This window comes from Carcharhinus amblyrhynchos, chromosome 12, assembly GCF_965287045.1.
Source record: "Carcharhinus amblyrhynchos chromosome 12, sCarAmb.v2.hapA, whole genome shotgun sequence".
Lineage (NCBI taxonomy): Eukaryota > Metazoa > Chordata > Chondrichthyes > Carcharhiniformes > Carcharhinidae > Carcharhinus > Carcharhinus amblyrhynchos.
Window position 1 is genome coordinate 50,252,042 of NC_137335.1, and position 26,864 is coordinate 50,278,905.

At 41.9% G+C, this 26,864-nt stretch overlaps 1 protein-coding gene and 2 pseudogenes across 1 annotated transcript in view; all 3 read left to right on the top strand.

The window, feature by feature from the left end:
- rps6kc1 (ribosomal protein S6 kinase polypeptide 1) overlaps window positions 1-21,891 on the top strand; it is a 154,151-nt gene extending 132,260 nt beyond the window's left edge. The window contains exons 14-16 of the mRNA XM_080200515.1: window positions 16,195-16,277; window positions 16,374-16,469; window positions 21,301-21,891. Of these exons, the coding sequence (XP_080056641.1) occupies window positions 16,195-16,277; window positions 16,374-16,469; window positions 21,301-21,411 (290 nt within the window). The 3' untranslated portion in view covers window positions 21,412-21,891. The remainder of the gene's footprint in view (window positions 1-16,194; window positions 16,278-16,373; window positions 16,470-21,300) is intronic.
- Window positions 20,894-21,053, top strand: LOC145351273 (U2 spliceosomal RNA; annotated as a pseudogene).
- Window positions 21,892-25,318: 3,427 nt separating the features above from the next.
- Window positions 25,319-25,635, top strand: LOC145350601 (large ribosomal subunit protein eL33 pseudogene; annotated as a pseudogene).
- The last annotated feature ends 1,229 nt before the right edge of the window (window positions 25,636-26,864 follow it).

The window sequence follows — 26,864 nt, forward strand, 5'->3', positions numbered from 1 at the left end:
CTAATTAACAAAGAGATTTTCATTCTTTCGCTTAAAGCAATGTTGGTAACCAGAGTAGATGGTTACCCCTTCAAATGCGACTGCTCCAACTATCCCATGTTCCAACACATCATTTTGACAAAATTGGCTTTCTTTCGCTAATTCTCTCAGCTATATTTGCACCAATTGTAAGTGTAATGGCCTTGCCATTGCTATGTTTGTGTCTGAAATGGGGCAGCATTAGTTGAGAAACGGAGGAGGATTTGGTCGCACCTTGATCCCTCTGGTTTATGAGGCAGTGTTCTGGCAGACATATTTCACAGGCACAGGGAGCTGCTATTTGAAGAAAGGGGTCAGACACATTTGACGTGAAGGAGAGCAGCGGTAGGATGTAGATTGTTTTGTATCCCGTGAACATGGGGGTGGTGAGTATCCAGTTTACCCAGGAAAATCTGGCCAGAGATGGCAATTTGTTAAAAAAATCAAATGGTTAGAAATAGGAGTTTTATGTTTTGTGTGGCTAAAAGGTAGTGGAAGAGAGTTCAATTAAATGGGAATAGTATTTGGTGGGGGAAAGCGAGAGAGCAAAGAGGTACCAACTCATTTGAATATGTTGTAGCCTTTGAATTAGGAAAAATCTTTATTCTTTGTCCCATGCCAGCAGCATGCTGGAGATCTTCCATGTTGGGATTCAAAGCTGTAAGGGAGCTGCTGATCTGCAGTCTGCTTTCTTGTCAGTACTGAATTTTTAATCACTGAAAACCATGACATTCGCATCCAGACATGGTAACGGGGTGCTTAGAAAATCATAATACGATTGGGCAGAGTGGGCATGGATTTATAAAAGGGAAATTGTGTTTGATAAATCTGTTAGTATTTTTGAGGTTGCAAAGGGGAACTAGCGCATGTAGTAAAGTGCATTTAGATTTTCAAAAAAAATTCTATAAGATGTCCAAAGATGTGCGGGTTAGGCTGATTGGCCATGCTAAGAAATTGCCCCTTAGTGTCGAGGGATGCGTAGGTTAGAGGGATTAGTGGGTATAATATGTAGGGATATGGGGGGGAAAGGCCTGGGTGGGATTGTGTTTGGTGCAGACTTGATGGGCCAAAGGGCCTCTTTCTGCACTGTAGGGTTCTATGATTCTATGCCACAAAAGAATTTTCTTTATTTATTCATGGAATGTGGGCCGGCATTTGTTGCCCATACCTAATTACCCTCGAGAAGACGGTGGTGAGCCATCTTCTTGAACCACATGGTGAAGGTGCTGTTAGCGAGGGAAATCCAGGATTTTTGACTCAACAATGCGTAATGCAGTGAGAAATATGTTGGGATGATTTGTGACTTGAAGGGGAGCTTCAGGTAGTGGTGTTCCCATGCGCCAGTTGCCCTTAATCTTCTTGATAGTTATATGTTTGGCAGATGGTGTTGAAATAGCCTTGCCAAACTGCTGTAGTGCATCCTGTAGATGGTACATAACAAAAGAATGTGGTTGGATGGGTTGCCGATCTAACATGTTGCTTTGCCTTGAATGTTCTGAGGTTTGTGAGCGTTGTTGGGGATGCTCTAATCTGAGTAAGAGTTGTGCTTTCCTCCACACTCCTGAATAGTGCCATGTAGATGATGGAATGACTTTGGGAGTAGGGAATATACCCAATCTTTGATGTACTCTTGTAGCACAGAATGTACAAAGCTGGTCCAATTAAATATCTGATCAGTGATGACTTCCGGATGTTGATAGAGGAGCATTTGATAATGGTAATGTTGCCGTATGTCAAGGAGATGTAGTTGGACATGGTCATTGCCTGACATTTGTGTGACACCAATGTTACTTGCCACTTATAAGCCCAAGCCTGAATGCTGTCCATATTTTGTGGCATGTGGGTACAGACTGCTTCAGCTTTTGAGGAGTTTAAAGTGGAACTAAACACTATGCAGTCGTCAGTGGACATCCTCATTTCTGACCTCATAGAATCCCTACAGTAGAAAGGAAGCCGTTCGGCCCATTGAGTCTGCACTGACCACAATCCTACCCAGACCTCATTCCTCACAACCCCAAGCATTTACTCTGCTAATCCCCCTGAGACTAGGGTCAATTTAGTATGGCCAATCAACATAACCCGCACATCTTTGGACTATGGGAGAAAACTGGACCTCCTGGAGGAAACCACGCAGACATGGGGAGAATGTGCAAACCCCACACAGACAGTGACCTGAGACCAGAATTTAACCTGGGACCCTGGCATTGTGAGGCAGCAGTGAATATGAAACAGACACTGTTGCAGCATTGTCATGGAACTTGGCAACTCCCTGTCAGAGAGTTGAACCCCGATTGCCCGCTTGACAGGGGGGTTGGGGGGGGAATACTAACCTCTATACTAATGAGGAAGTTGCTGATGAATGGGAATGTCATTGATGAAGTAGCTGAAAATGGTTGAGCCTAAGTCACTGACCTGATGAACTTTCTTACAGTGATGGCCTGGAGCTGAGATGATTGACGCCAACAATCATAATCATCTTCCTTAGTGCTAGATATGATTCCAGCTCTTTGAGAGTTTTCTACCTGATTCCCATTGGCATCAGTTTTGCTCAGGCTCTTTGGATACAGTCAAATGCTCGTTCAGTGTCAAGGGCGGTCACTCTTGCCTCACCTTGAATTCAGCTTCTTTTGTCCATATTTGAAGCAAGGTGTTAATGAGGTCTGTAGTTGAGTGGTCCTGATGGAACCCAAACTAAGCATTAGTGAGAAGGTGATTGATGAGTAAGTGCCACTTGATAGCATTGTTGAGACCCCTTTCATCACTTTGCTGATGATTGAGAGTAGATGAGTGGAGCTGTAATTGCTGGGGCAACTTGTCCTGCCTTTTATAGACGGAACCTACAGTAGAGCGTAAGAAATAGGAGCAGGAGCAGACCAGTTTCTTGAGCCTGCTCTGCCATTCAGTAAGAATGTAGCTAACCTGCTTCAACGCCACATTTCTGTCTGCTCCATTGTCTCTGAGATGTAGAAGTTTTCCACTTTGTCAAAACTAGAATTAGGGGGGCACAGTTTAAAAATAAGGGTCTCCCATTTAAGATGAAGAGAGTTTTTTTTCTCCGAAGGTTGTTAGTCTGCGGCATTTTCTTCTGCAGAGAGCAGTGAAGGCAATATATTGGATATTTTTAAGACTGAGTTAGATAGTTTCTTGATTGACAAGGTTCTAAAAGAGTATAGGGAGTTTATGGGAAAATTGAGACCACAGTCAGATCGACCATGATCTTATCAAGCTTGAGGGACTGAATGGCCTACTCCTCCTAATTTGTATGCAAGAGATAGCAGTCAGTATCAGATGGAGAAGGTCCTGCCTGATTAATAACCAGTTCCTTGAAGGGATGGCAACTCCAATGACTTTGGTTTTGTTCGTCTGCTGTAGACGTCACTGTCAAATCTAAAATTTATTGCCCATTCCCAATTGTCCTCAACTGTTTGGCTTGCTCAGACATCTCAGAGTGGAATCAAGAGTCAGTGCTGTTGCTGTTTCACATATAGGCTTGATTGCGTAAGGATTTCCTTCCACAAAGGATATGGGTAACCAGATGGGTTTGACATGACAATCCAGTGGTTACGTTCATCTGCCAATGGGTTTGTAGATGGTGATGATCTTCCCACCAAAATCCCACCCGCCCCAACATCTCTGCAATTTTACACTGGGAAAGGTGAGGCCCAGGAGCCTACTCCACCCTTGTCCCAATTGAAGGCCTTATTTGGCCAATTGTTAACTTAAGGGCTGTTCCCACCCAGAGATGAGTTCAGGAGGAAAGACTGGAACTGACACCCCCCTCCCAGCTCCCATTGGGCTTCACCTCTCCTGTTTGTCCCATGGCCCTCAAAGTTTACCTGGTCGTGAAATCCAGGGTCTTGAGCTCCGGAAACTGTTTACAGTCCCAGTCCTGCCCAATGCAGGAAATCTTGGAAACTAGCAAAGGAATCTGTGCAGAAACCACAAATCTTTATGGCACTTTGCTGCTATATTCTGATAAATAAAGAGTTTAAATGTCCCAAAGCTTCTTTGAAAATCTATGGAGAGAAGGTAAGGTGGGCTGGGTATGGTAAGTGAAGTAAAGGAGGTAGTAACAGATGGTTGAGCTGGCAGCTGGGTGGGGTTGAGCCAGGGGTCAAAGGTGGAGTTGGCAGGTCAAAGGATACTGGGGAGGAGGGGGCTGAGTTGCTGGAGCCAGCAGAGGGGAGGTTGTATAGTTACCCAAGAGTTAAACTAGAATTTTTCCATCTAACATTTCCTGCATAACTATTCAGATAAGTAAGGTGGGACCATCTGAAGTCTGACTCTAAACTCATGAGTTGGAGACCTTTCTTTTTGGAGGATGAAAGTAGATCAGCAACACAGTTTTAAATGAGTGTGAAGTAATTTTGTGCTTGTTATCTGAAGGTTTTCTTCAGAGTGATGAACACCTTATATTCATTCAGGAAAAGCATCATGGAGTATCCTTGATGGATGAATTCAGATGGGCTGATGGCCTTCATCATCCATATGTAATTCATTAGGCATTGCAAAAGAGGAGGAAAGCAGGAGTTTCTCCTCACAGGCTGATAATATTGTTACCTAATTTTTTTCTTCATATTAAACGTCCTTGTTTCTCTTTGACGTTCATAGCTAAAATTGCAATAACTGAAAATGGGACTAATGCCCTTTGTATTTATCATTTTAACACATTGCTCTATAATGTGGGCATTTAAATAATGACACCAGACCATCCTTCCTGATGTTATCATTCGTGAATATTCAAATTGAATAGTTTTTAAACAAGACAAACTTGCAATTAATAATTTTATAGTAGTTTGATTCTTTTTCTATTTAGTGAAACTTGGCTGCTTATTTAAAACTATAAGGAAGTTGCTGTGAAGGAAGGGAGATATTTTAACACTTTTTTAAGAACTTTGGCTTAGCTGCTTCTTTGAAATGTATTTCTATTATTCCTACTTGAATGGGACAAAGATTGTTAGGGGATGCATATAATAAATAATAAAGATCTCTCTTAGTCTCTTAACTCCATTTGATTTGGACATTTTTGGGGAAGTGACAATATCTTATTGGGAAGTGTGTAGTTTCTTCCTTTGAATGGAAAATATTTGTCTTAAACATCAGGTGGAACTCCTTCATTTGTAAACGGAACCTGCCTCGCCATGCTGATAATCGCAAAATGTTTTACTTCAACAACAATCTTCCTCTTTCAGAGTTGACATTGAATGTTTTTGGCTCCGACTCAAACTTTTGTTTATATAATACACCCACTGGCAAATATATTTCAATAATGAGGCTGTGTTACTTAACCCATTCACACCTAAGAATTCCAGGAGTTTTCTAGAGCCTTAATGGGACCTTGCTTTTCGTGTTATTTTGTATTTCAAGAAACTTCTATATCAAAATGATACTGCTGCAGGCAAGCAGTTTGCTGATCAGTTAGTGTTGTTATGGAGAGTTCAATTAAAATCATGAATTCACACTTATTATATGGTGTCTTGTCACCAGCATATTCCCAATAATGAAACCAGTTCAAATATAAATGAAAAGAATCATAATTAAAGCCATTTTGTCAAAATCAGTAGTGATTTCTGATGATGCTTTGCAGATCGTACCTGACTTTGGCAAGTTACTGAGTATAGCAGTAGAAAAGAACTGAATGCACAACCAAAATAACATATTTACTAATATATCCAATGTTGATCACCCTTACTGAATTTGAGGGTTTACCTGATAGATGGTTTTTCATGTCCAGGGTGAAAGGCCTTGCTCCTTATGTATGTAGGTCTGACCCTTTGCCCAAAGCATCTGATAATTCACTGTGCCTGAGGCAAACAGTAAACACTTTATGCTGCTGATAAGCCTAGCCATGAAAGCAAGGTGCTTCATATTCTTCTGGGTCTCTCCAGCTGATTATCAATAACATGCTGGCAGACCTATTGGCCTCATTTTCATCTGCCTCCACATTCCCAGCCACCATTATGTTTAAGGCAGTAATTCAGGTTCTGGATGAAGCTCCCACTAAAAGCAGGTGGGGGTCTACATAAGATTCAAAAGTTGCAGAATAAAAGTGTTATTGATGCTACAACTTACTTTAAATATTCAGGTAGTGGGAGGCCTGTGCTGTGTTGTTGCCTGGCAGCAGAAATAGGGAGCAGGGAGAGGGAGGGGTGTCCATTGATCAAAAGAGGCTACAGCAGATTTTCAATACATTATCATTCTTTGAACCCTTTGCGTGCCGGGAGGAGCAGGAATGTTTCCTTTGTGCTGTTGGAGAGTTCTTGGGCTTTCCTAGTTGTGCCAACCCCTGGTCTTCTGGGAATCTTCAACCTTGTCATCCCTTGACCAAGCATTGTAAAGATGGAATCACCAGCACTTGCTGATTTCTGATTGGATCACAAATATAGAATCACTACCTGTTCTGACGTTGATTGGTCTGCACCGTTCCCACTAGTCCTTGGCTACAGCCTCTTGTGGCCAAATTCCGAGTAGTGAATCTGCCCAGGTGGAAGGCTGGGAGATTTTACTTAAATTAATCCCTCTCATTAAGACCAACAGGGCCCCAATTCTCTGAATTGTTTCTCACACAGCCTTAGTTTAGCCAGAATTTTATTGAATAGCAGAGCAGATTGGAAGAGGCTGTATGGCCTACTCCTATTCCTGTTTCTGTGTTCTTCCTGCCTCCACCACTAACTAAAGGCATTTCTCTTGGAAAGACTATGTATCAGGTAAATTAACAAAATAAATTAACAACAGGAGCCAGAGCAAGCTCACTGGTTTACAAAAGCACTCAAACTTCTGAGGGGTGTTTCTGAATCTGTCATTCTTGGCAGGGTGTGGTGTTCAGGATGTCCTGGGCACGCAGATTATAATATTCCATCCATCAAGGCTGAACAATCGCTAATTTTCCATCCATTCATTTTAATGGGTTGAAAATCACCAGCTACTCAACAGCACTTCCTTCAGGTGCTTCTGGGTGCCTATAGGAATGGCATCAGCAGAGTAACTAGCTGGGACGAATTACTGAGCCTAAAGATGTGATGGAACTGAATTAGCATTAAAGGATGCGCTTGTCACCCATAAGATTGTTCATTTAAAATGGATTGTTTTCAGAATTACTATTGAAGTATAGATACCTGTCTTTTGGATCAACAGCAGTTTGCATTTATAGAGTCTTTAATATAGCCAATAGAATCCTACAGTGCAGTAGGAGACCATTTGGCCCATGGAGTCTGCACCGTCCCCCGCAGGCCCTATCCTCATAACCCCATGCAGTTACCCTAGCTAGTCCCCCTGACGCTAAGGGGCAATTTAGCATGGCCAATCCATCCAACCCACGCATCTTTGGACGGTGGAAGGAAACGCAAGCAGACACGGGGAGAATGTGCAACCTCCATACATACAGTGACCCCGGCCGGGAATCGAACCCAGGTCCCTGGAGTTGTGAGGCAGCAGTGCTAACCACTGTGCCATTCCAAAAGATTGCATCTGTGATGTTTGAACATACTAAAAGATAATTTCACAGGAGCATTATCAAATACAGTTCAACTTTGTGCCATTGTCCGTGGAATAAAAGGGACTGTGGCAACATGAATATATGAAACTGGCTCAATGATAGGCAGCAAAGAGAAATGTGATTGGTTGTTTTTCAAGCTGGTGGTGTCTGCCAAGGGTCAGTAATAGGAACGTTGGTTTTCTCCAAAGGAGCAAAGGAGATTTGGGGAAAGTTGTTAGAGGTGTATAAGATTGTGGCAGGTTTGGATAATTTAGGCAGGGAAAAACTATTCCCATTAGCTGAATATACAAGGGCCAGGGAAGACAAATGAGGTTTTGGGTGAAAAGTGGAGAGGGAATGTGAGGAAGAAGTATTTTACACAGCGAGTGACAGTGACCTGGAACAAACAGCCCTTGAATCAGAGATGATTAGTGGTTCCAGAAGGAAATTGGGTGGGCACTTAAAGGCCATAAGCCTGCAGGACTACAGGGATAAAATAGAGTAATGATATCGACTGGATTGTTCCACAGAAAGCTATCATAGTTTAGGGCTGATTGGCCTCTTTGTGCCTTAAGTAACTCTCTGACATCTCAAGATGCTTTACAAAACAAACTATGACACGTGAGTCACATGATGATATTAGGTCAGGTGACTAAAAATTTGATCAAAAAGGTAGGTTTTGTCTTAAAGGAGGAAATTGAAGTGGAAAGGTGTGCTGTAGGGAGACTATTCTAGAGCTTAGGACCTCGGCAACTACTGACCTGTCTTCCGTCGTTAGAGCAGTTAAAATAGGGGATGTTCAGGAGGCCAGAATTACTGCCGATGTCTTGGAGGGTTTTGGGTAGGAGGAGATTACAGAGCCAAGGAAGAGCGAAACCGTGAAGGGATTTGAAAACAAGGAAGAGAAATTTTAAATCAAGGCTTTATTTAAGCAGGAGACGGTGTAGGTCAGCGAGGACAGGAGTGTTGGGGGATTGAATTAAAACACAGGCAGGAAAGTTTTGAATGACCTCAAGTTTATGGAAGTAGAATGTGGGAGTCCAGCCAATTGTATGTTGGAATAGTCAAGGATTGACAAAGGCGTTAACGAATGTTTTGCAGCCTTCAGTTATGTGGACAGATTGACAAAGCTGGAACTGTTCTTCTTAAAAGAAAAGAAGGTTGAGAGGAGATTTGACAGAGGTATTCAAAGCCATGAGAGTCTGGACAGGGTAGATAGGAGCAGCTGTTCTTATTGGCAGAAGGGTCAAGAACCAGAGGATAAAGCTTTAAAGCGATTGTCGAAAGAACCAGAAGTAACATGAGGAAAAGCTTTTTTTTAAAAACAGCGGGGGTTTAAGGTTTGGAATTCACTGCCTGAGTGTGGTGGAGGAGATACAATTGTTGCTTTTCAAAGGGATTGGATAATTACCTGAAGAGTAAAGATTTGCAGGGCTGTGGGGAAAAAGGCAGTGGAGCAGGACTGGCTGAGTTGTTCTCCCAGAGCTGGCATGGACATGGGCCAAATGGCCTCCTTCTGTGTTGCAACTGATTTATGCAATAAGGAGGTATTAGGACAGGTGACCAAAAGCTTGGTCAAAGACGTAGGTTTTAAAGAATGGCTTAAAGGAGGACAGGGAGATAGGCAGCAGAGAGGTTTAGGGGAGGTATTGAAGAACATTAGCGCTTATATTAGCTAAACCACAGCTGCCAACTCCCATTCTCAATTTCCTTAAGATTGCAAACCCAAAACGATGAACAATTATTTTACTTGCAATAAACTACTTTAAGCTAGGTAAAATGAAACGGTAGCTGTCACCACACAAATCAATGTGCACAGACCAAAGTAACGAGTATCTTTATTTGCAATTACTAAGTAGTATACAAAGTATAAAAATGAGTAACTTCTGAAAAGGCAAAAGACTAATGCATGAAAACATTTTTTCTGATTTGTCTATTGGGGTTTCTGATAAATGGCAAACAAAATTCTGTTTCTGAATAGTTCTTTCAGTCTATATTGCTGAAAACCACCATCCTCGCTCGTGCCTGGGATTCTCTGGTGCCGCTGAAAATGAATGGAGCTTTGGCTGGAACGCCAAATTCTCCATTCTCACTTGTAGCCATGAATGAGATCAAACAATCCCACCCATGAGCTTCGAACAAACTTTGAGTTTATCCTACAGTGTCATTTGTGCAGGCAGATACTCAATGTTTTAGAAAGGCTCTTGGCCTGTTTCAGGGTGTCTCAGGCTAAAAATTGGATTGCTCCCGTTTTCAAAGGACAAGGTAACATTTTGCGATGACATGGCACCGGGTCCCATTAAAGCAGGCAGCGAGCAAACTTTGTACTGCCTCCTCAATCAAATGATTCAGCTGAATGCATCCTACACTGATGGCTGGCTGAATGCTCAACAGGGTGCGCGGCAGCATGCTTGGCCATCAACGTATGTTTCAGCCAGTCTGTATCTCAAAGAGCAACTATATTCATTTGATAGGAGCTAACTGCTGTCTGCCTATGGTCCAAGTGACTAGAAGGCAAAGGACACCAAATGCAGCAACAGGGAAGAAAGAAGGCTCCCTAGTTCAAAGATGTGACTGGGCCCATGTTCAGGAGGAGTGAGATGTCGTTATCCCATGGGAGCCATGAAGCTCCTCAAGGAACACTCTCCGAAGGGCACAGGAACTGGTCTGTGGCCAGGGAGGTCAATTCCCCGGTGTGGCCAATTCCCCGGTGTGGCCATGAGGAACTGGTACCCTTGGTGGGTATGGTCTTCTATAGCGACTACCCCTCCTCCTTTTGCGTGTAGCTTTCCCTCTCTGCATCCTCAACTCCATCTCCCTGTATCTTGATGATGAAGAGGGACTGGAGCTATAGCCCCAAAACTAGTAGCCTTTCTATGAATAGATTGTAAAGCTCCTCTGCCATCCCTGTCAGGATGCGATTACACTCCCTTCCATAAATCTTTCAAGAGCAAAAGTAAATCTAATCTTCTCAAGCAGCTCAGTCGATAGATGCCCCATCCAGCATCATAAACATTCACTGACTGACCAAGGAATTTAAGGGAGAATTTCCCCTACTTCCAACTTGACTAGGAACAATTCCTGAGGTGCCTTCATTTCATCAAGGAGCTTGTCACAGAACTGTACCACCTTCTTGAACATGATGTGGAGATGCCGGCATTGGACTGGGCTGGGCACAGTAAGAAGTCTCACAACACCAGGTTAAAGTCCAACAGGTTTATTTGGAATCACCAGCTTTTGCAGCACTGCTTGTTCATTGGGTGAGCCCTGGTGAAGGAGGAGTGCTCTGAAAGCTCGTGATTCCAAATAAACCTGTTGGACATTAACCTGATGTTGTGAGACTTCTTACTGTGACCTCCTTGAACAGCCTCATAAGGTGGGAACAGGGCGGCCACTGGCTGTCTCTCTTAGTTTTAATGCAATCTGATCGTTCAGGTCAAGAACAGGAGACATTGCCAACATTTTTCACCACTGAGAGAGAAATAATGGAGGCCCTCTATGCCGAGAGGCAAATTCATTATTTTCTCTCCAGGAAGAGCCAGCATGTGACTTCTCCAAAGTAGGATTTTCATGGTGTAGAGAACTGTCAAATCCATGTACCTGACTCTGCAGCCCTGTGTATAAACAGAGGTACTGTTGCTGCAAATTCTATTGATATGCAATTAAGATGAAACCATATTCATACCATTCATAACAGTGAATGCCCACTATCCTGACAGCATTAGGTGCCATCCATAAGATGCACTGCAACACCTTGCCAAGCCTGTTTCAACACATGTTTAGCTGGCAGTGGATGGTGCAGGGTATTCATTGGGTCTGCATGGACCAAGTTGATAGAACTTGTGTCAAATCAGTCTGAGAGGCTGTTTGATGCCTTGCCCATTCTGCATGCTTCTGACACATGGTCTGCCTGTGCTAGCACCCTGCAGACTGTCCTGGAAGTGATCAGAAGCTCTCTGCAAACTATTTTAAGGATCTCTGGCTCTGGTAGTGCAGTTCAGCAGCACTATGAAGTAACCATGGTCCTTATCATTGCTAAAAACTGATACTCCTTGGAGATTTTCTGACAAATGAAATACTTTGTATGAAATTAACAAAAAGTAAACTAAAATATATTAGCATTTCTCCTATGATCACTTTGCTTTGCCCCTGGTTCTTTTCTTCTATGTAATAGAGCAAAATAATCCTTTCACTTCAAAGAAACTGTTCTGTTAGCTAAATCAAGGAAACAACCCAATTTGTTCAGCATATTAGAGACTTATGTAAATGAAACTCTATCTCATCTAATAGAGCAGTTACACCGTATAGTTTGTGGTGCTGTAGTAGAGTAGTTTCTTGCATGAAAAATGCACAGAACTTTCTTTTCCTTGGCCAAGGTGACATGCACTACCAGAAAAATAACTTGCCTATAATCCCCAGATCACTGTCCCAGATAATGAAGTGTGGGTAATGGGGGAAGCCATTGCTGGATATGCATCACTATGTTTGCCATTGGAAAAAGAGTGGAATGAAACAAAGACAGTCAATCCCTGGGCAGTGGAGGAGAGGCATTGGAAGAGAATGGTGTGATTGGCTTTGTCAAGGGCTACAGAGTAGTTTAGGAAGATGAGGCAAGCTAATGCACCACAGTACACAGTCAAAAAGGGTGGCAGTTATGAGTTTATTTAGGGCCATTTTAAGGTTTAAGGAGAACTGAAATCTATTAGATTCAAAGGTAGAGCTGTGGGAAAAATAGGTACAATTTCAGAGTCAACATTACATTCGAGGACTTGAAGAGTTCAGGTAGATTTAGATGGGGTGATAGTTGTAAGAACAGCAGAATCGAAGATTTATTTTGTTGAGGGGAAGGGTATTGTTGGTAGTTTTGAAAGGAAGCCATTTACAATAACAGTATAAGAGGTCATGAAGGGACATTGAGTACAGCTTGTTGTGAATTTAGAGAGGAAAGCAGAGGATGGGTTGTATGGAGTAGGAGAGTATAATGTGGAGATTGTGAAACACAAAGTACAGCTTTTTAAAAATTTACGGATTGTGAGGGTCGCTGGCTAGGTCAGCATTTATTGCCCATCCCAGTTCCTTTGAGAAGGTGGTGGTGAGTTGCCTTCTTGAACTGCTGCAGTCCCTGAGGTGTGGGTACACCCACAGTGCAATGAGGAAGGAAGTTCCAAGATTTTGGCCGAGCAACAATAATACACTTGCAAGCCAGGATGGTGAGTGACTTGAAGGGGAACTTCCAGGTGGTGGCGTTTCTAGGCATCTGCTGCTGTTGTCCCTCTAGATGGTAGTGGTAGTGAGTTTGGAAGTTGCTGCATAAGAAAGCTTGATGAGTTTGTGCACTGCATTTTATAGATGGTATACACTGCTGCCATTGTTCTTCAGTGACAGAGCGATTGAATATTTGTAGAAGGGATAGCAATCAAGCGGGCTGCTTTGTTCTGGGGAGTGTCAAGCTTCTTGAGTGTTGTTGGATCTGCAGAAAAGTGGACAGTATTTCACATCACACCATTGTAGATGGTGTACAGGCTTTAGGGAGTCGGGGGTGAGCTTCTTGCTGTGAGGTTCTTAGCCTTTGATCTGCTCTTGTAGCCACCGTATTTATATAGCTAGTCCAGTTAAGTTTCTGGTCAATGGTAATCCCCAAGGTGTTGATAATAGGAGATTCAGCGACATTAATGCCATGGGGCGATGGTTAGATTCTCTCTTGTTGGAGATGGTCACTGCCTGGCACTTGTGTGGTGTGAATGTTACTTGCCGCATGTCACCCCCAAGCTTGGAAATTGTCCAGGTTTTGCTGCATTTGGGCATGGACTACTTCAATATCTTGAGAGTCACAAACAGCTTGGTAGGGGCACAGCAAGTTTTGGAGCACAAGTCTTCAGCACTATTGTTGGAATATTATCAGGGTCCATATCCTTTGCGGTATCGAATGCCTTCAGTCGTTTCTTGATATTACGGGAGTAAATTGAATTGACTGAACACTGACATCCATGTTGCTAGGGGCCTTTGGAGGAGGCTGAGATGGATCATACATTTGGCACTCCTAGCTAAAGATTGTTGCGAATACTTCAGCCTTATCTTTTGCACAGGTGTCCTGGGCTCTTCCATAGCATTATAGAATCCCTACAGTGCAAAGATGTCATCCAGCCCATTAAGTCTGCATCGACACTCTGAAAGAGTATTCCATCCAGGCCCTCCCCTCTGCCCTATCCCTGCAACCCTGCTCATTTTGCGTGGCTAAACTGCCTAACCTACACATCTTTGGACACTAAAGGACAAATAAACATGGCCAATCCACCTAAACTGCACATCTTTGGACTGTAGGAAGAAGCTGGAGCACCCAGAGGAAACCCACACAGACATATGGAGCACATGCAAACTTCACATAGACAGTGACCCAAGACCGGATTCGAACCCTGACATACAGGCAGCAGTACTAACCACTGTGCCTCCTCCAGTGAGTTGTTTAATTGTTCACTAACAATCAAGACTGGATATGGCAGGACTTAGATCTTTTCTGTTGTTGTGGAATTGCTTAGATCTGTCTATTACTTCCTGTTTGGCATGCAAATAGTTCTGTGTTGTAGCTTCACCAGGTTTTTTTTTGTCTTTTAGGGGTAGCTTCAGCAGGTTGACACTCATTTTTAGGTATGCCTAGCTTTGCTTACTCCTGCTATACCCTCTTGCACTCTTCATTGAATCATGTTGATCACCTGGCTTAGTGGTAATGGCAGAGTGGAGGGTAGGCTGGACCATGAGATCACAGATTGTGGCTGAGTACAATTCTACTGCTGCTGATGGCCCACGGCACCTCATGGATGCCCAGTTTTGATTTGCTAGATTTGTTTGAAGTCTACTCCCCTTAGCATGGTGGTGGTGCCACAGAACACAATGGGCAGTATCAAAATGACAATGGGACTTTGTCTCCAAAAGGATTGTGCAATGGTCACTCCTACTGATACGGCCGTGGACAGATGCATCTGTGGCAGACAGGTTGGTGAGGATGAGGTTAAGTATGCTTTTCCCTCTTGCTGATTCCCTCACCACCTGCCACAGACCCAGTGTAGCAGCTATGTCCTTTAGAATTTCCTTAGATTACAGGGCGATGTGGATGAACTGGTCAGATGGACAGAACAATGGCAAATGGAATTTAACCCTGAAAAGTGGAAGGTGATGCATTTTGGAAGGACCAACAAGGAAAGAATGGTAGGAGTCTAGGAAGTACAGAGGACCAGAGGGACCATGAGATCCCTGAAGGCAGCAGGACATGTAGATCAGGTGGTCAAGAAGGCAAATGGGATGCTTGCCTTTATTAGGCGAGGCATAGAGTACAAGAGCAAGGAGATTATGATGGAGCTGTATAGAACACTTATTAGGCTACAGTTAGAGTACCAAGTACAGTTCTGGTTGCCACATTACAGGAAGGATATGACTGCACTAGAGAGGGTGCAAGGAGATTCACCAGGATATTGGCTGAACTGAAGTGTTTCAGCTATGAAGAGAGGCTGGTTAGACTAGGGTTGCTTTCCTTAAAAAAGCAGAGAAGGCTGAGGGGAGACCTGATTGAGGTGCACAAAATTATAAGGTGTATAGATAGGAAGGAACTTTTCCCCTTGATAGAGGATCAATAATCAAGGGGTTGTAGGTTTAAGAAGATTTAGAGGGAATTTGAGGAAAACCTTTTTCACCCAGAGGGTGGTGGGAATCTGGAACACAATGTCTGAAAGGGTGATAGAGGCAGGAACCCTCACAACATTTAAGAAGCATTTAGATGAGCACTTGAGCTGTCATACATGGCTACAGTCCAAGTGCTGGAAGATGGGATTAGAATACATTGGTGCTTGATAGTTGGTGTAGACGCAATGGGTCAGAGGGCCTCTTTCCGTGCTGTAAAACATTATGACTCTAGGACTTGGCAAGCTCAGTCTGTAGTGGTGTTACTGAGCCACGCTTGGTACTGTACATTGAGGTCACCCAACCAGAGTATATTCTGCACCTTGCCACCCTCAGTGCTTTCTCCAAGTGATGTTCAACATGGAGGAGTACTGAGGGGAGATGGTATGTGGTAATCAGCAGGAGATTTCCTTGCCCATGTTTGAACTGGTGCCACAAGATTTCATGGGGTTCAGAGCCTCCTGATTGTATACCACTGTGCAGCCACTACCTCTCGCTGGATCTATCCTGTCAGTAAGACAGGACATATCCAGGGATGGCAGTGGTGCTGCCCGGGACATTATCTGTAAAGCACGATGCTGTGAGTATGACTGTCAGGCTGCTTGTGACTTGTCTGAGAGACAGATCTCCCAGCCCGCAAATGCTAGTAAGACGGACTTTGCAGGGTCAACAGGGCTGTGTTTGCCATTGTCGCTTCAGGACCAAGGAGATGGGTGGTTGGAGGAGACTGGGAAGTTGGTTTTGGCTGGCCGATGAAAAGGAAGTGAGGAATGTTGCAAAGGCAGCTGAACAGATGGTCTCAGTCTTCGTGATAAAGAAGTCCATGAGGAGTTGTTGACTGTGAGGACGGTGGATGGGGTCAGGGGAGGGGGTGTGGAATGGGTAGCCAATTCACTGACTGCTGGAAAAATAGGACATGGCATCATTTATTTTATTTGGGTAAAAGAACCTTGTAACAGTACTTAATGAGGATTTGGGTTAGAACTCTGTTAGAATACTGTACATTAACATAATTTTTTTTCTACATTTAGAGGTCGGTGGGATAGCAGAAGAAACTGAAGCTTGTGACTGGTGGAGTCTAGGTGCAATTTTGTTTGAACTCTTCACTGGAAAAGTGAGTACAGCAGGGTTGTGAGCTGCAGTGCATATTTGAATTTTTAAGTACGTCTAAATAATATTCAATGATGGTGGCTGATTTTCTTTGTTGCAGCCTCTGTTTCAATGCCATCCAGCTGGAATAAATACACACACAGCTCTAAACATGCCAGATCACATGTCAGAGGAAGCCAGATCAGTGGTGCAGCAGGTAATCTGCTATTATAATGAAATGCTGCAGAATAGAAATGTTAACAATTTGTGCTTTAAAGGAGCAGTGTCTTTTTGTTATAGCTGCATGGAGGAACTGAAGAAGATCCTTGTTGTGGGGGGTGGTGGTATTTCCTTTTATTCACATTTCGTCTTCCTCAATAGTTTTCTCCCTGAATCCACCTCCAGGCAGTGACACAAGCTGGGCTACGATACCCCAGTATCAACAGCCTTCCTTTACTTCATACATTCTTCATGTGCGAGCCTAAATGTGGAATGTGAACTGATTACTTAATGGTGAGGAGATCACAGCCAAGCTTGATCTTTTCTGGCCCCAAGTCCGTATGTTTGTTTAAGTTTATTTATTAGTGTCACAAGTAGGCTTACGTTAACATTGCAAGTAAGCCATTGTGAAAATCCCCTGGTTGCCATACTTCAGCGTCAGGAGTTACTGGATAACAATCCGCAATGACTTTTAATTCTCACCACTTCACAGCCCAGAATAATTAATTGTAACATCTTTCCCCCTGCTCAAATTGAGATCAGCTACCACTTGCAGGCTAGAGATTGGTTAAGAATTACTGAATTCCACAATGTTATATTGTGGGGATTCTCGATTTTGGGAAGTTATTTTTGTGTAGGTGTGGGGAAGGAACACCGATCAAGCTCCCCGATGTTGACAGCAACGTATCCAAACCCCCTTCAGGATACCGCGGAATTCAGTCATCCTTAAATCAGTTTCCAGCCATGAGAGTGGTTAGCACTGCTGCCTCACAGTGCCAGGGACGCCGGGTTCAATTCCGGCCTCGGGTCACTATCTGTCTGGAGTTTGGATATTCTCCTTGGGTGGGTTTCCTCCGGGTGCTTCGGTTTCTTCCCCCAGTCCAAAGATGTGTGGGTTAGGTGGATTGGCTAAATTGCCCCTCAGTGTCAGGGGGACTAGCTAGGGTAAATACGTGGGGTTAGTGGGATGGGGCCTTGGTGGGATTGTGGTCAGTGCAGATTTGATGGCCTGAATGGCCTCCTTCTGCACTGCAGGGATTTTATGATTCTATTCTATGATTTCAGCTGTGGTAATGAGGAGGGGTTTACAAAAGGTCTTAACTATTCTGGGACAAGCATTGCCTCTGGGAAGAGGGATGACGGTTCTGGTTACATATTGGCTGACTTTGATTTTGCAGCTGAGATTGACGAAGATTGGAGGATAAACTTTAATAATAACAATAGTTCCATTGCCTAAAGTTTCCTTTCCATGGAATAAGCTGTTCAAAATGGGATTGATGGCAAACCATAAGTGGTCGATTTTGTACTTGTACCAATTCAAAAGAAAGAAAAAAAATCTTCCAACACTTCAGGACCCTAAAGTACTTTGTTGTAATGGAAGGAAATGAGGCAGCAGGATCCCACAAACAGCAATCTTGAGAATGACCAAATAAACTGTTATAGTGATGTTAGTTGAGATATCAATATTGCCCAAGGGACAACTCCCTCACCTACTTCAAAATCATACCTTGGGATTTTTTTTTACATCCACCTGAAAACATATTGAATAAGACTTAGCTTAACATCTCATCTAAAAGATGCCACCACTGACAGTGCAGTGCTCCTTCTGTGCTGAAGTGTTCACTGAGCTTATCTGCTCAAATCACCTTAAACCTAAGATTTTCTGGTAACACTCTCATCTGTAAGTCACTGTACCATAGCTGACGCTAGAGTCAAACACAAATTATTGATCGTAGATCACAGAATTCTACTATTCAGCCCATCGTCAGCACTGATCACAATCCACCAAGACCCAATTCCCGTTACCCCACGTATTTACCCTGGCTAGTCCTCCGATACTGAGGGGCAACTTAGCATGGCCAAGCTATTTAACCCGCACATCTTTGGAGTGTGGGAGGAAACCGGAGCACCCGCAGGAAGCCCACGCAGACGCGGGGAGAACAGGCAAACTCCACGCAGACAGTGGCCCAAGCTGGGAATCGAACCCGGGTCCCTGGCACTGTGAGGCAGCAGTGCTAGCCCCTGTGCCACCCTATTCATATGAAAACCTCATACAGCTGTTCTCAATAAATTCCATTTTTCTCAACATGAGAAACTTCTGTTTGTTCTGATTTTCTGTTTTATCATTCAAATTTCAGTATTTGGCCAGTATTGGTCTTTTAATTATTTTGGGGACTCCCCCCTCCCCACCAAAAAAAAGAGTTTCTGTTTTCTTTTCATTTTGAAAGTTTAGAGGAAATTAAAATTGTAACTCCTACTGAAAAGTACTATGCATTTAAAATAAGTGTGACTTTGAAGAACAGATCCTTAGCACAATTCTGTGAAGTAGGAATGCATTCTTTCTTCTATTTATTTCCTTAGAACAGATGATTGTACCAGCGATAAATGTTAATTGACGAATAAGGCATTCTGAATGATGATCTATGATCTGTTCTGCACTATAGAATTCTGTGATCAATGATACATGGTACAGTGACTTATGCTGACTGAATACTGTATGCATAGAAGTCTGAACTGCCTTTTCCACACTTAAGCCAGGAAACAAGTTGCACTTAACCCAGCTGCTGAAGGACAGTTATAAAGATACAGAATAAAAATTTGGATCTGCCCCCTATGCTTGTATTTCTCTTTACAGACTACTCCACTTAAAATTGTCTTATTTAATGTATGGATTTAGTTTCATTGATTTCTGACTTCCATTTCCTATTCATAATACGATGTTCTCCTTAAACTCTTAGTTGGAATTCAGTCATGGCTATGGCCTCTGAATACTTGTAATGTATCAGCTAATTAGTAATGTTTGCTATTTTTTGAATAACTTCCAAGAAAAGTAAATTATTTAAGAATAATTTGCTACTATTCACACAATTTAGCATAATAGTGAGAGTAAAATGTTTAAATCCAGTGAAGGCTGGTTGTGTTAAGAGCAACCTTTGTGCTGCTGCAAATTCCTACTTGGGTCTTAAGTGGAACTGGTGATAATTTGATGCACAATGCATGGATAAGCTGGTAAAACTTTTTGTCGATAATATTGCATGTAATTGAGTATTGAAGGTGGATTTAACATGGCAGGGTTTGAAGTGTTGGTAATTATAGTAATCAAAAAAGATGATATAACCTCAGATGTAGTGATGACTGGATTTATCTGCACTGGAACGTGATACCTGGGGAAAGAAGTGCCGATGAGAGTACAGAACACAATGAGGTAGAAGTGGAAAGTTCAACTTTACAGAGATTTTTGCAGAAGTGCTTGGAAATGACATTGATATCAAATGACTGGAAAGTAGTCAATGCAATTCCAGTCTTTTTAAATGGATCAAAAGCATAATCCAGGGAATTCTTGACCTGTAATTCTGATATCTGTGATGAAGTCAGCTGCAGCGAAAAGAGATCAAAAGCACTTAGCAGGAGTAAGGGCAACTAATCCAAGACAACATCTAGGTACGAAAGATGGGTAATACTGTACAAATTTATTGGATCTAACAAATGACCCAACAGAATAGGCGATGAGGGTGAACTGGCAATTATTGTTCATCTTATTCAGAAATCATTTGATCGGATCTGTTGTAGGCATAGCCCTGGTGAGTGCAAGCTCACGTACAATCTAAGACGATAGATATAAATTGTATTATTGGTCACTAGATAAGTGTACTGTAGATACCTATTGCTGTAATTTCATTTGGAACAGTGACATGCCAGGTGCCTGAAGAATTGGTTTTGGAATCTTCAGTGTTCACTCTTCATAGTTAAGAATGACCTCAATAGTATTATTAAAACTGAGTAATCTAGTTATCTGAAGAAGGCTGTTCTAAATAGAGGGAAGCTGCTCAGAGAAATCTGCAGGCATTTAGTGGCTGGGCACATAATAGCAAATAATATTGAAAATGTGAATTAATCCATAAATGTAATTTTATTACGCAGTGAATGGAATGTGATAAATTAAAATGCATTGCAAAAATATTTGGCTCACCAGTTGACCAATCGTGGGAAATATTTTCACACGGACATAAAACAGTAGTGGATCCTTATGTTATAACTCCATTGATACTAAATTTGCACGAGAAAGCATTATTGAAAGGCAACCTGATAGAAGCCTACAAGATTATGATGGGCTTGGACAGGGTGGATAATCAGAAGCTTTTTACTGGAATGAAGAGTCAAGTCATTTACTAGGGGGCGTAGGTTTAATGTGTGAGGGGCAAGGTTTAAAGGAGATGTATGAGGCGTGTTTTGTTTTACAGAGAGTGGTGGGTGCCTGGAACTTGCTGTTGGGGGAGGTAGTGGATGCAGATACGATAGTGACTTTTATGGGGTGTCTTGACAAATACATGAAAAGGGTGGGAATAGAGGGATATGGTCCCTGGAAGGGTAGGGGATTTTAGTTTAGACAGGCAGCATGGTTGGTGCAGGCTTGAAGGGCCTGTTTCTATGTTGTAATTTTCTTTGTTCTTTAAGTGTATTTCCTACTTATGACAGAGGAATTGACATGGATTTTGGAGCAGGGAGATGGAATAGGGGCTTGCTCCATCAACTCCACATATCGGCCCAGTATTGCAGTATATCTGGGAACGGTGCACCACCGCCTTTCTGGGGACATTTCCAAATGTCAAAAACAGCTCTGAAAGACAAGTAATAAGGAAGATAGGTTTTGAATCACATTAATTTGGAGCTATTTGGTGATTGAAGAAAAAGGGAATTCTTTAGCTTTTTTAATCATGAAGAAGGTGAGTGTCCGGTATAACTATAGAATGTTTATATACAGCAGCATCTGTAACAAAATCATTTCCACTGCAGGATATGTGTGATACTTTTATCTTCCCCATCTTTAGCTTTTGCAGTATAATCCCAGTGAGAGGCTTGGTGCTGGTGTGTCAGGTTTTGAAGATATCAAATCACATCCATTCTTCTGCACAGTGGACTGGTCCAGAGTAATGAGGTAAAGAACCATTGCAAAGGAAGAGTCTTCATCACTGCACTAATCAAGATTGTACTTCAGGGTGAGCACATCATGCCAAATCCCAGGAAATGAGACTACCGTTCCCCCATTTAAGTAGTGAACTGTATAACTGCTATCGGGCAAAAGGAACACCTTGAATTTTGAAGGACTATTTTGTTATGTATAAGTGTGCATTACAGGCACTTCAGGTGCTATATTCTGGATCACGTTGCAGAATCTGGAATGACTACATTCTGTGAATAAATGTAAATACAATAGAAAAATCCAGCAAAACTAGAAAAGTATTGTATCCTTTATGTACACAATTCCTATTTATTTATAGAACATAGTTTGTGATGTAGTAACATTTTGGATTTAGCTTGTCACTAATGAGGGTAATTTCTGCTGACTATTGTTACTAATTACTGTTCTTATTACATGAACCAATTAATTGCAGGGTATAGATTAGAATCAACTAAATAAAGTGGATTACAAATTACCTACAATGGAAATTGTTTTTTCCTAAACAATGTTTTTTTTTTACAATATAATTCAAGGATGAATTCTTGATCAAAACACATTTTAGGAATCAAATGTTTGCATAATTCATACAAGACCAAAGTACTTTGTATTTTCCCACACACAGGTCAGCAACCATGTTGAGAAAACATCACCATTCATGGAATTATTACAGCTGTGTAACATGAAGGTCTAGGACTTAAATCCATAACTACCTGTGGAGGGAGAATTGATTTTAATACATTATCAGCACATCTAGCCTATTTTCAGAAAACCTACTTCTGTAACGTCTACACTGAAGTTAAGCCAGAAAGAAATGTTGCAAATTGGCCAGAGAGATCTCAGTCCAATACATGACTTTTACTTACAACCAAACATTGATAATTTTATATCAGTGTGATCTTTACATTTATCAATAAAAATATTGTTTTCTATATATTATGTCCAGGTAGGTAAGGGAGGTAAAACTCATTCTGCTCTGATCTAAAAATGTGCTTTGACCCCTCAACTCTGAAAAAAATCATTGGCATTTCCTTTTGTTTAAAAATCAGGTATTCTGTGACCTTCCTAATCAAGATTATCAGTTGGTATTGTCACTACAAATCGTATTGAATTGCATTTTCAGCATCTTTATAGCCAGTGTGAAGAAGAGACTCATCCCATCAGTCCCAGGTCCAACAAACGAGTAGATAAAAAAGTGTCTTGTCATATTGCAGCACATATCCCAGAGCTATCAAAGGGCCTGAAAGTCATTCTAATATTTACCAACATGACTGTACCGTTTATGCAAAGCTGAGAGGCAAATCTTGGTACCAAAAATGGAAGAATACCAAAGTCAGTTGGACAGCTACTGTCACATGACAAATAGATAGCACTCTGCAGTGATAAAATGGTGATATAAGCCTTGGTTCCAGCTTTGTTGGATGGTTGGGTTCCTTTATTGGAATTGTCATCTCCATACAGCTGCAGTTGGTGGAGCTCCAGCCAGCCATGTACTTTATGGATTAAGTTTTGTTTAAATGGGTAGAATCAGTTAAAGAAGACACAACAGAAACTAATATTTCAATTTTGGTAACTTCAAAACCAGCAGATTTAACTTGCTTGAAAGAAATATTCTTCTGTCACAGACTAATCATTACATTTCCATTTCAAAGGCTTCACCCCACGACATTATCATTCAATTGCATACACCATTTATAACCTCTTCCAGAACTAGCGAATAATGGGCCACTTCTGAACGATTTTGAGCGGTCGTTTATTTGCACAGAGACAACATGTATTGCTTCCCTTAGGAATTCTGCAGTTAAGGCTTAGATGTAAAGGCATGTGCAAGTATAGATCATGTTTGTCTGTAGATGATTAATCCTTTCTTTGCCCTAGGGTATAAGAGCTTTCATTCTCCTTTGCACTCTTTACAAATATAAATGCCTTTGTTAACCTAATATGAATAGAATATCTGCAGATGAATTTGGAGGTAGAGATTATTTTGCAAAGCTGTTCAAAGATTTTGGGAAGATGAAACATTAATAATTTTAGCACCCACATTTATATTGCAATCCGGTTGTTGATAACTCTGAATTGCCCTTCACAGAGTGGTAATAACTCTAAAGATTAAACAAATGGATTTGAAAAGAGAAGAACAGCTGGATAAATCGCTCTGCATATTCCAATATTTCAAATGCCTCATCATCCTCAGTTACTGTTGCAATTTGACCAGTGTTTTTGACTACCAACAAGGCCAGATATCCACAGAATGATGAAATTCCACATACTATTCTTAGTTCAATTCACATTACCTTATAATAACTTGAATTAACATCAAATGTGATCCATTTGCAGATTAATTCCTCCCTCATTTCTATGTTGTTGAATTCAGCAAACTGAGTCAGTTAGAAGCGTGCTCTTCTTTCCCAGTTTCATTACCTTCTGTGACCTCAGGTAGCCTTCTATTTTATGTTTCGGAGCCAGCATCACTAATTACTCTATTAATGACCCATGGTCAGACGACAGCCTTGGAAGGGGTGAACGTGTTAATTGACTATATTTTAAAGTGATAACTGGCCAATATGTAATTTGATACAGACACTTCTGCCAATGAAATTATCATCTGGCTAACAAAAGTCACGTCTAATTTGCAAGCTAACTTTAATTTTTGCAAGTTTCAATAATTATAACTGAGCTAGTTAAGTGTGATTAACCAATAAGTTCACATTTTGATTTGGAAACCAAATAAAACAGCACTTTCAGATCATGGAGTTTATAAGGGGAATTCGGGAGGTCCAACTATTGTTAATTTGATTTCTTCTGTCTGTTACTATTTTTATTCGCTAGTGTGCCATTTTTATGCTGATAAATAATTTGCAACAATAATTGTTTTTCTGTGGGAAAATGAGACTTTAATTTTCTTTTGGAAACCAGAACTTGTGGTTCCTGAGAGTGAGTTAATGTTTGCAGGGAGTCCCCAACAATAAATTCCCCATACAGAAACAATTTGAAAAATACTGATAATGAGGGAAGTACCAGGATTTTGCAGGCTGTCGATTTTCCCCTACCTCCACAGGTTTGCAAAAACAGTCAGGAAACTATGGACGGGTAATGAGTTGACACCAGCAGATTGACACATCTCCAGGATGCAAATTTAATGCAGGCCATATTGGTGGAATAAAGGTTTCCTTTCTTTGTAGTCTGATTGGAATCTACATCCATTGAGTTAGCAGTGTCACCCAGTTCCTAGTGCAGAGCAAGGAACTGGCCTGCAATTAATAATTTAATTCAGAATGCCAGATTTTATGGTCAGCAGTGAACACCATTTGTTACACTTGCACAAGTTTGGCAGTCCTGCCACATCCAGTTGTGAATAGTGGTGGATCATTAACTGGTGGAGGAGGCTCCACAAATATCCTCATCCTCAATGATGGAGGAGCCTGGCATGTCAGTGCAAAAGACAAGGTTGAAGTGTTTGCAAACAGCTTCAGCCAGAAGTGCCAAGTGGATGATCCATCTAGGCCTGGTCATGAGTGCCCCAACATCAGAGATACCAGTGTTCAGCTGATTCAGTATAGTCCACATAATATCAAGAAATGGCTGAAGGTAATGGATATTTACAGGGCTACAGGCCTTGACAACTTTACAGTAGTGGTACAGAAGACTTGTGTTCCAGAATTAGCTCTACCCCAGCCGAGCTATTCCAGTACAGTACCTATAATACTATCATCTACCTGACAATGTGGAAAATTGCCCAGATATGTCCTGTCCACAAAAATCTAACCCGGCCAATTATCACCCCATCAGTCTACACTACCATCAAACAAGTGATGGAAGGTGTCGTCAACTGTTCTATCAAATAGTACTGACACGGGGCGGGCAATCCAGCTGCCCCGAGTGCTCTCACAATGTCTGGAAGATTACAGAGCTGTGTTTACTGGCTATAAATGAGGCTTTTGAAAAGAGAACACACTACTCGTCTGAAGATTGACAGTGTTTACTGCTGTGAGTGAACAAAATTTTATCTGGGCAAGAGATGTGCTTACGTCTACAAAACAAAGAGCAACACACTCGCTCCTGGTGGTAAAACAAACAAGACTCATGTTATTTGGGGTAAAGTGACCTGTCCTCATGGAAACAGGAATGTGCCAAGTTCAGGTGTAACCTGCCTGCGAATGCTATTGGGCACAGGACTCATGCGATGCTGTATCCATCAAGGATTTAAAGCACAGCTGTACATAAATTAACAATAAATAGTCAAATGATCTAAAAAGAAAATAACCTGCTCACTGCTGATCAGCTTGGATTCTGCCAGGTCACTCAGCTCCTGATCTCATTACTTGTTCCGAACATGGATAACAGAGCTGAACTCGAGGTGAGGTGAGAGTGACTGCCCTTGACATCAAGGAAGCATTTGACTGAATGCGGCACAAAAGAACCCTAAAAATACTGAAGTCAAAAGGAATCGGGGGAAACTCTCCACTGTTTGGGAGTCATACCTGGATGAGTGCAACTCGCAACAATTCGAGAAGCTTGACACCATTCAGTACAAAACATTTGACGGGCACCCTATCCACCATCATAAACATTCACTTCCTCCACCACCAACACATTGTAGCAGCAGTGTGTACCATATACAAGAGGCACTGTGACAACTCACCAAGACCTCTCTGGCAGCACCATCCAAACCTGTGGTCTCTACCACCTAGAAGACAAAGGGCAACAGCTACATGAGAACAGCACCACCTGCACATTCCCTCCAAGCCTAAAACAACTTTGACTTGCAGCTATTTTGCCGTTTCTTTACTGTCGCTGGATTAAAGTTCTGGAACTCCCTAATAGCAGTGTGGGTGTATCTACGTCACATGGACTGCAGCCGACAGAAAGGACGATAGAATTAATTCAAGTATTGAAACACCATCACCTTCTCGAGATGAGCTCGGGATGGACTACAAATGCTGACCAAGCCAGTGATGTTCACATCATGTGAAAGAATAAAGAATTAAAACCTGAAGGAATTGAACCATGCTTGAAAAAGTAAAATTTCAGAGCAGAGATTATTTGGCAGTAATTAATACTTAATGTTGTTAAAAATTTGTTCACTTGGAAATGGCCTAACTTTTTTTTTGACAACTTTTGCGACTTCATTCAGTTTCACATGTTTCAGTACACAATTTCTTAACAAGAAACCACTGTCTCTCAGTTTATAGAGAAGCAGGATAAAGCAGCATCATCCTGATATCCATGGCTAACTGTTTGTGCTGCCCCTGAAATTTGATCTCCACTTTAATAGCAATGAATGCTAAAAGCTTCATCGTTATTTCTACAGCAAAGTTCGGGCTATTGGTCCTAAAATTTATTAGGGTGGCACAGTGGTTAGCACTTCTGCCTCACGGCTCCGAGTACTTGAGTTCGATTCATTGTCTGTGGATCACTGTCTGTGTGGAGTTTGCA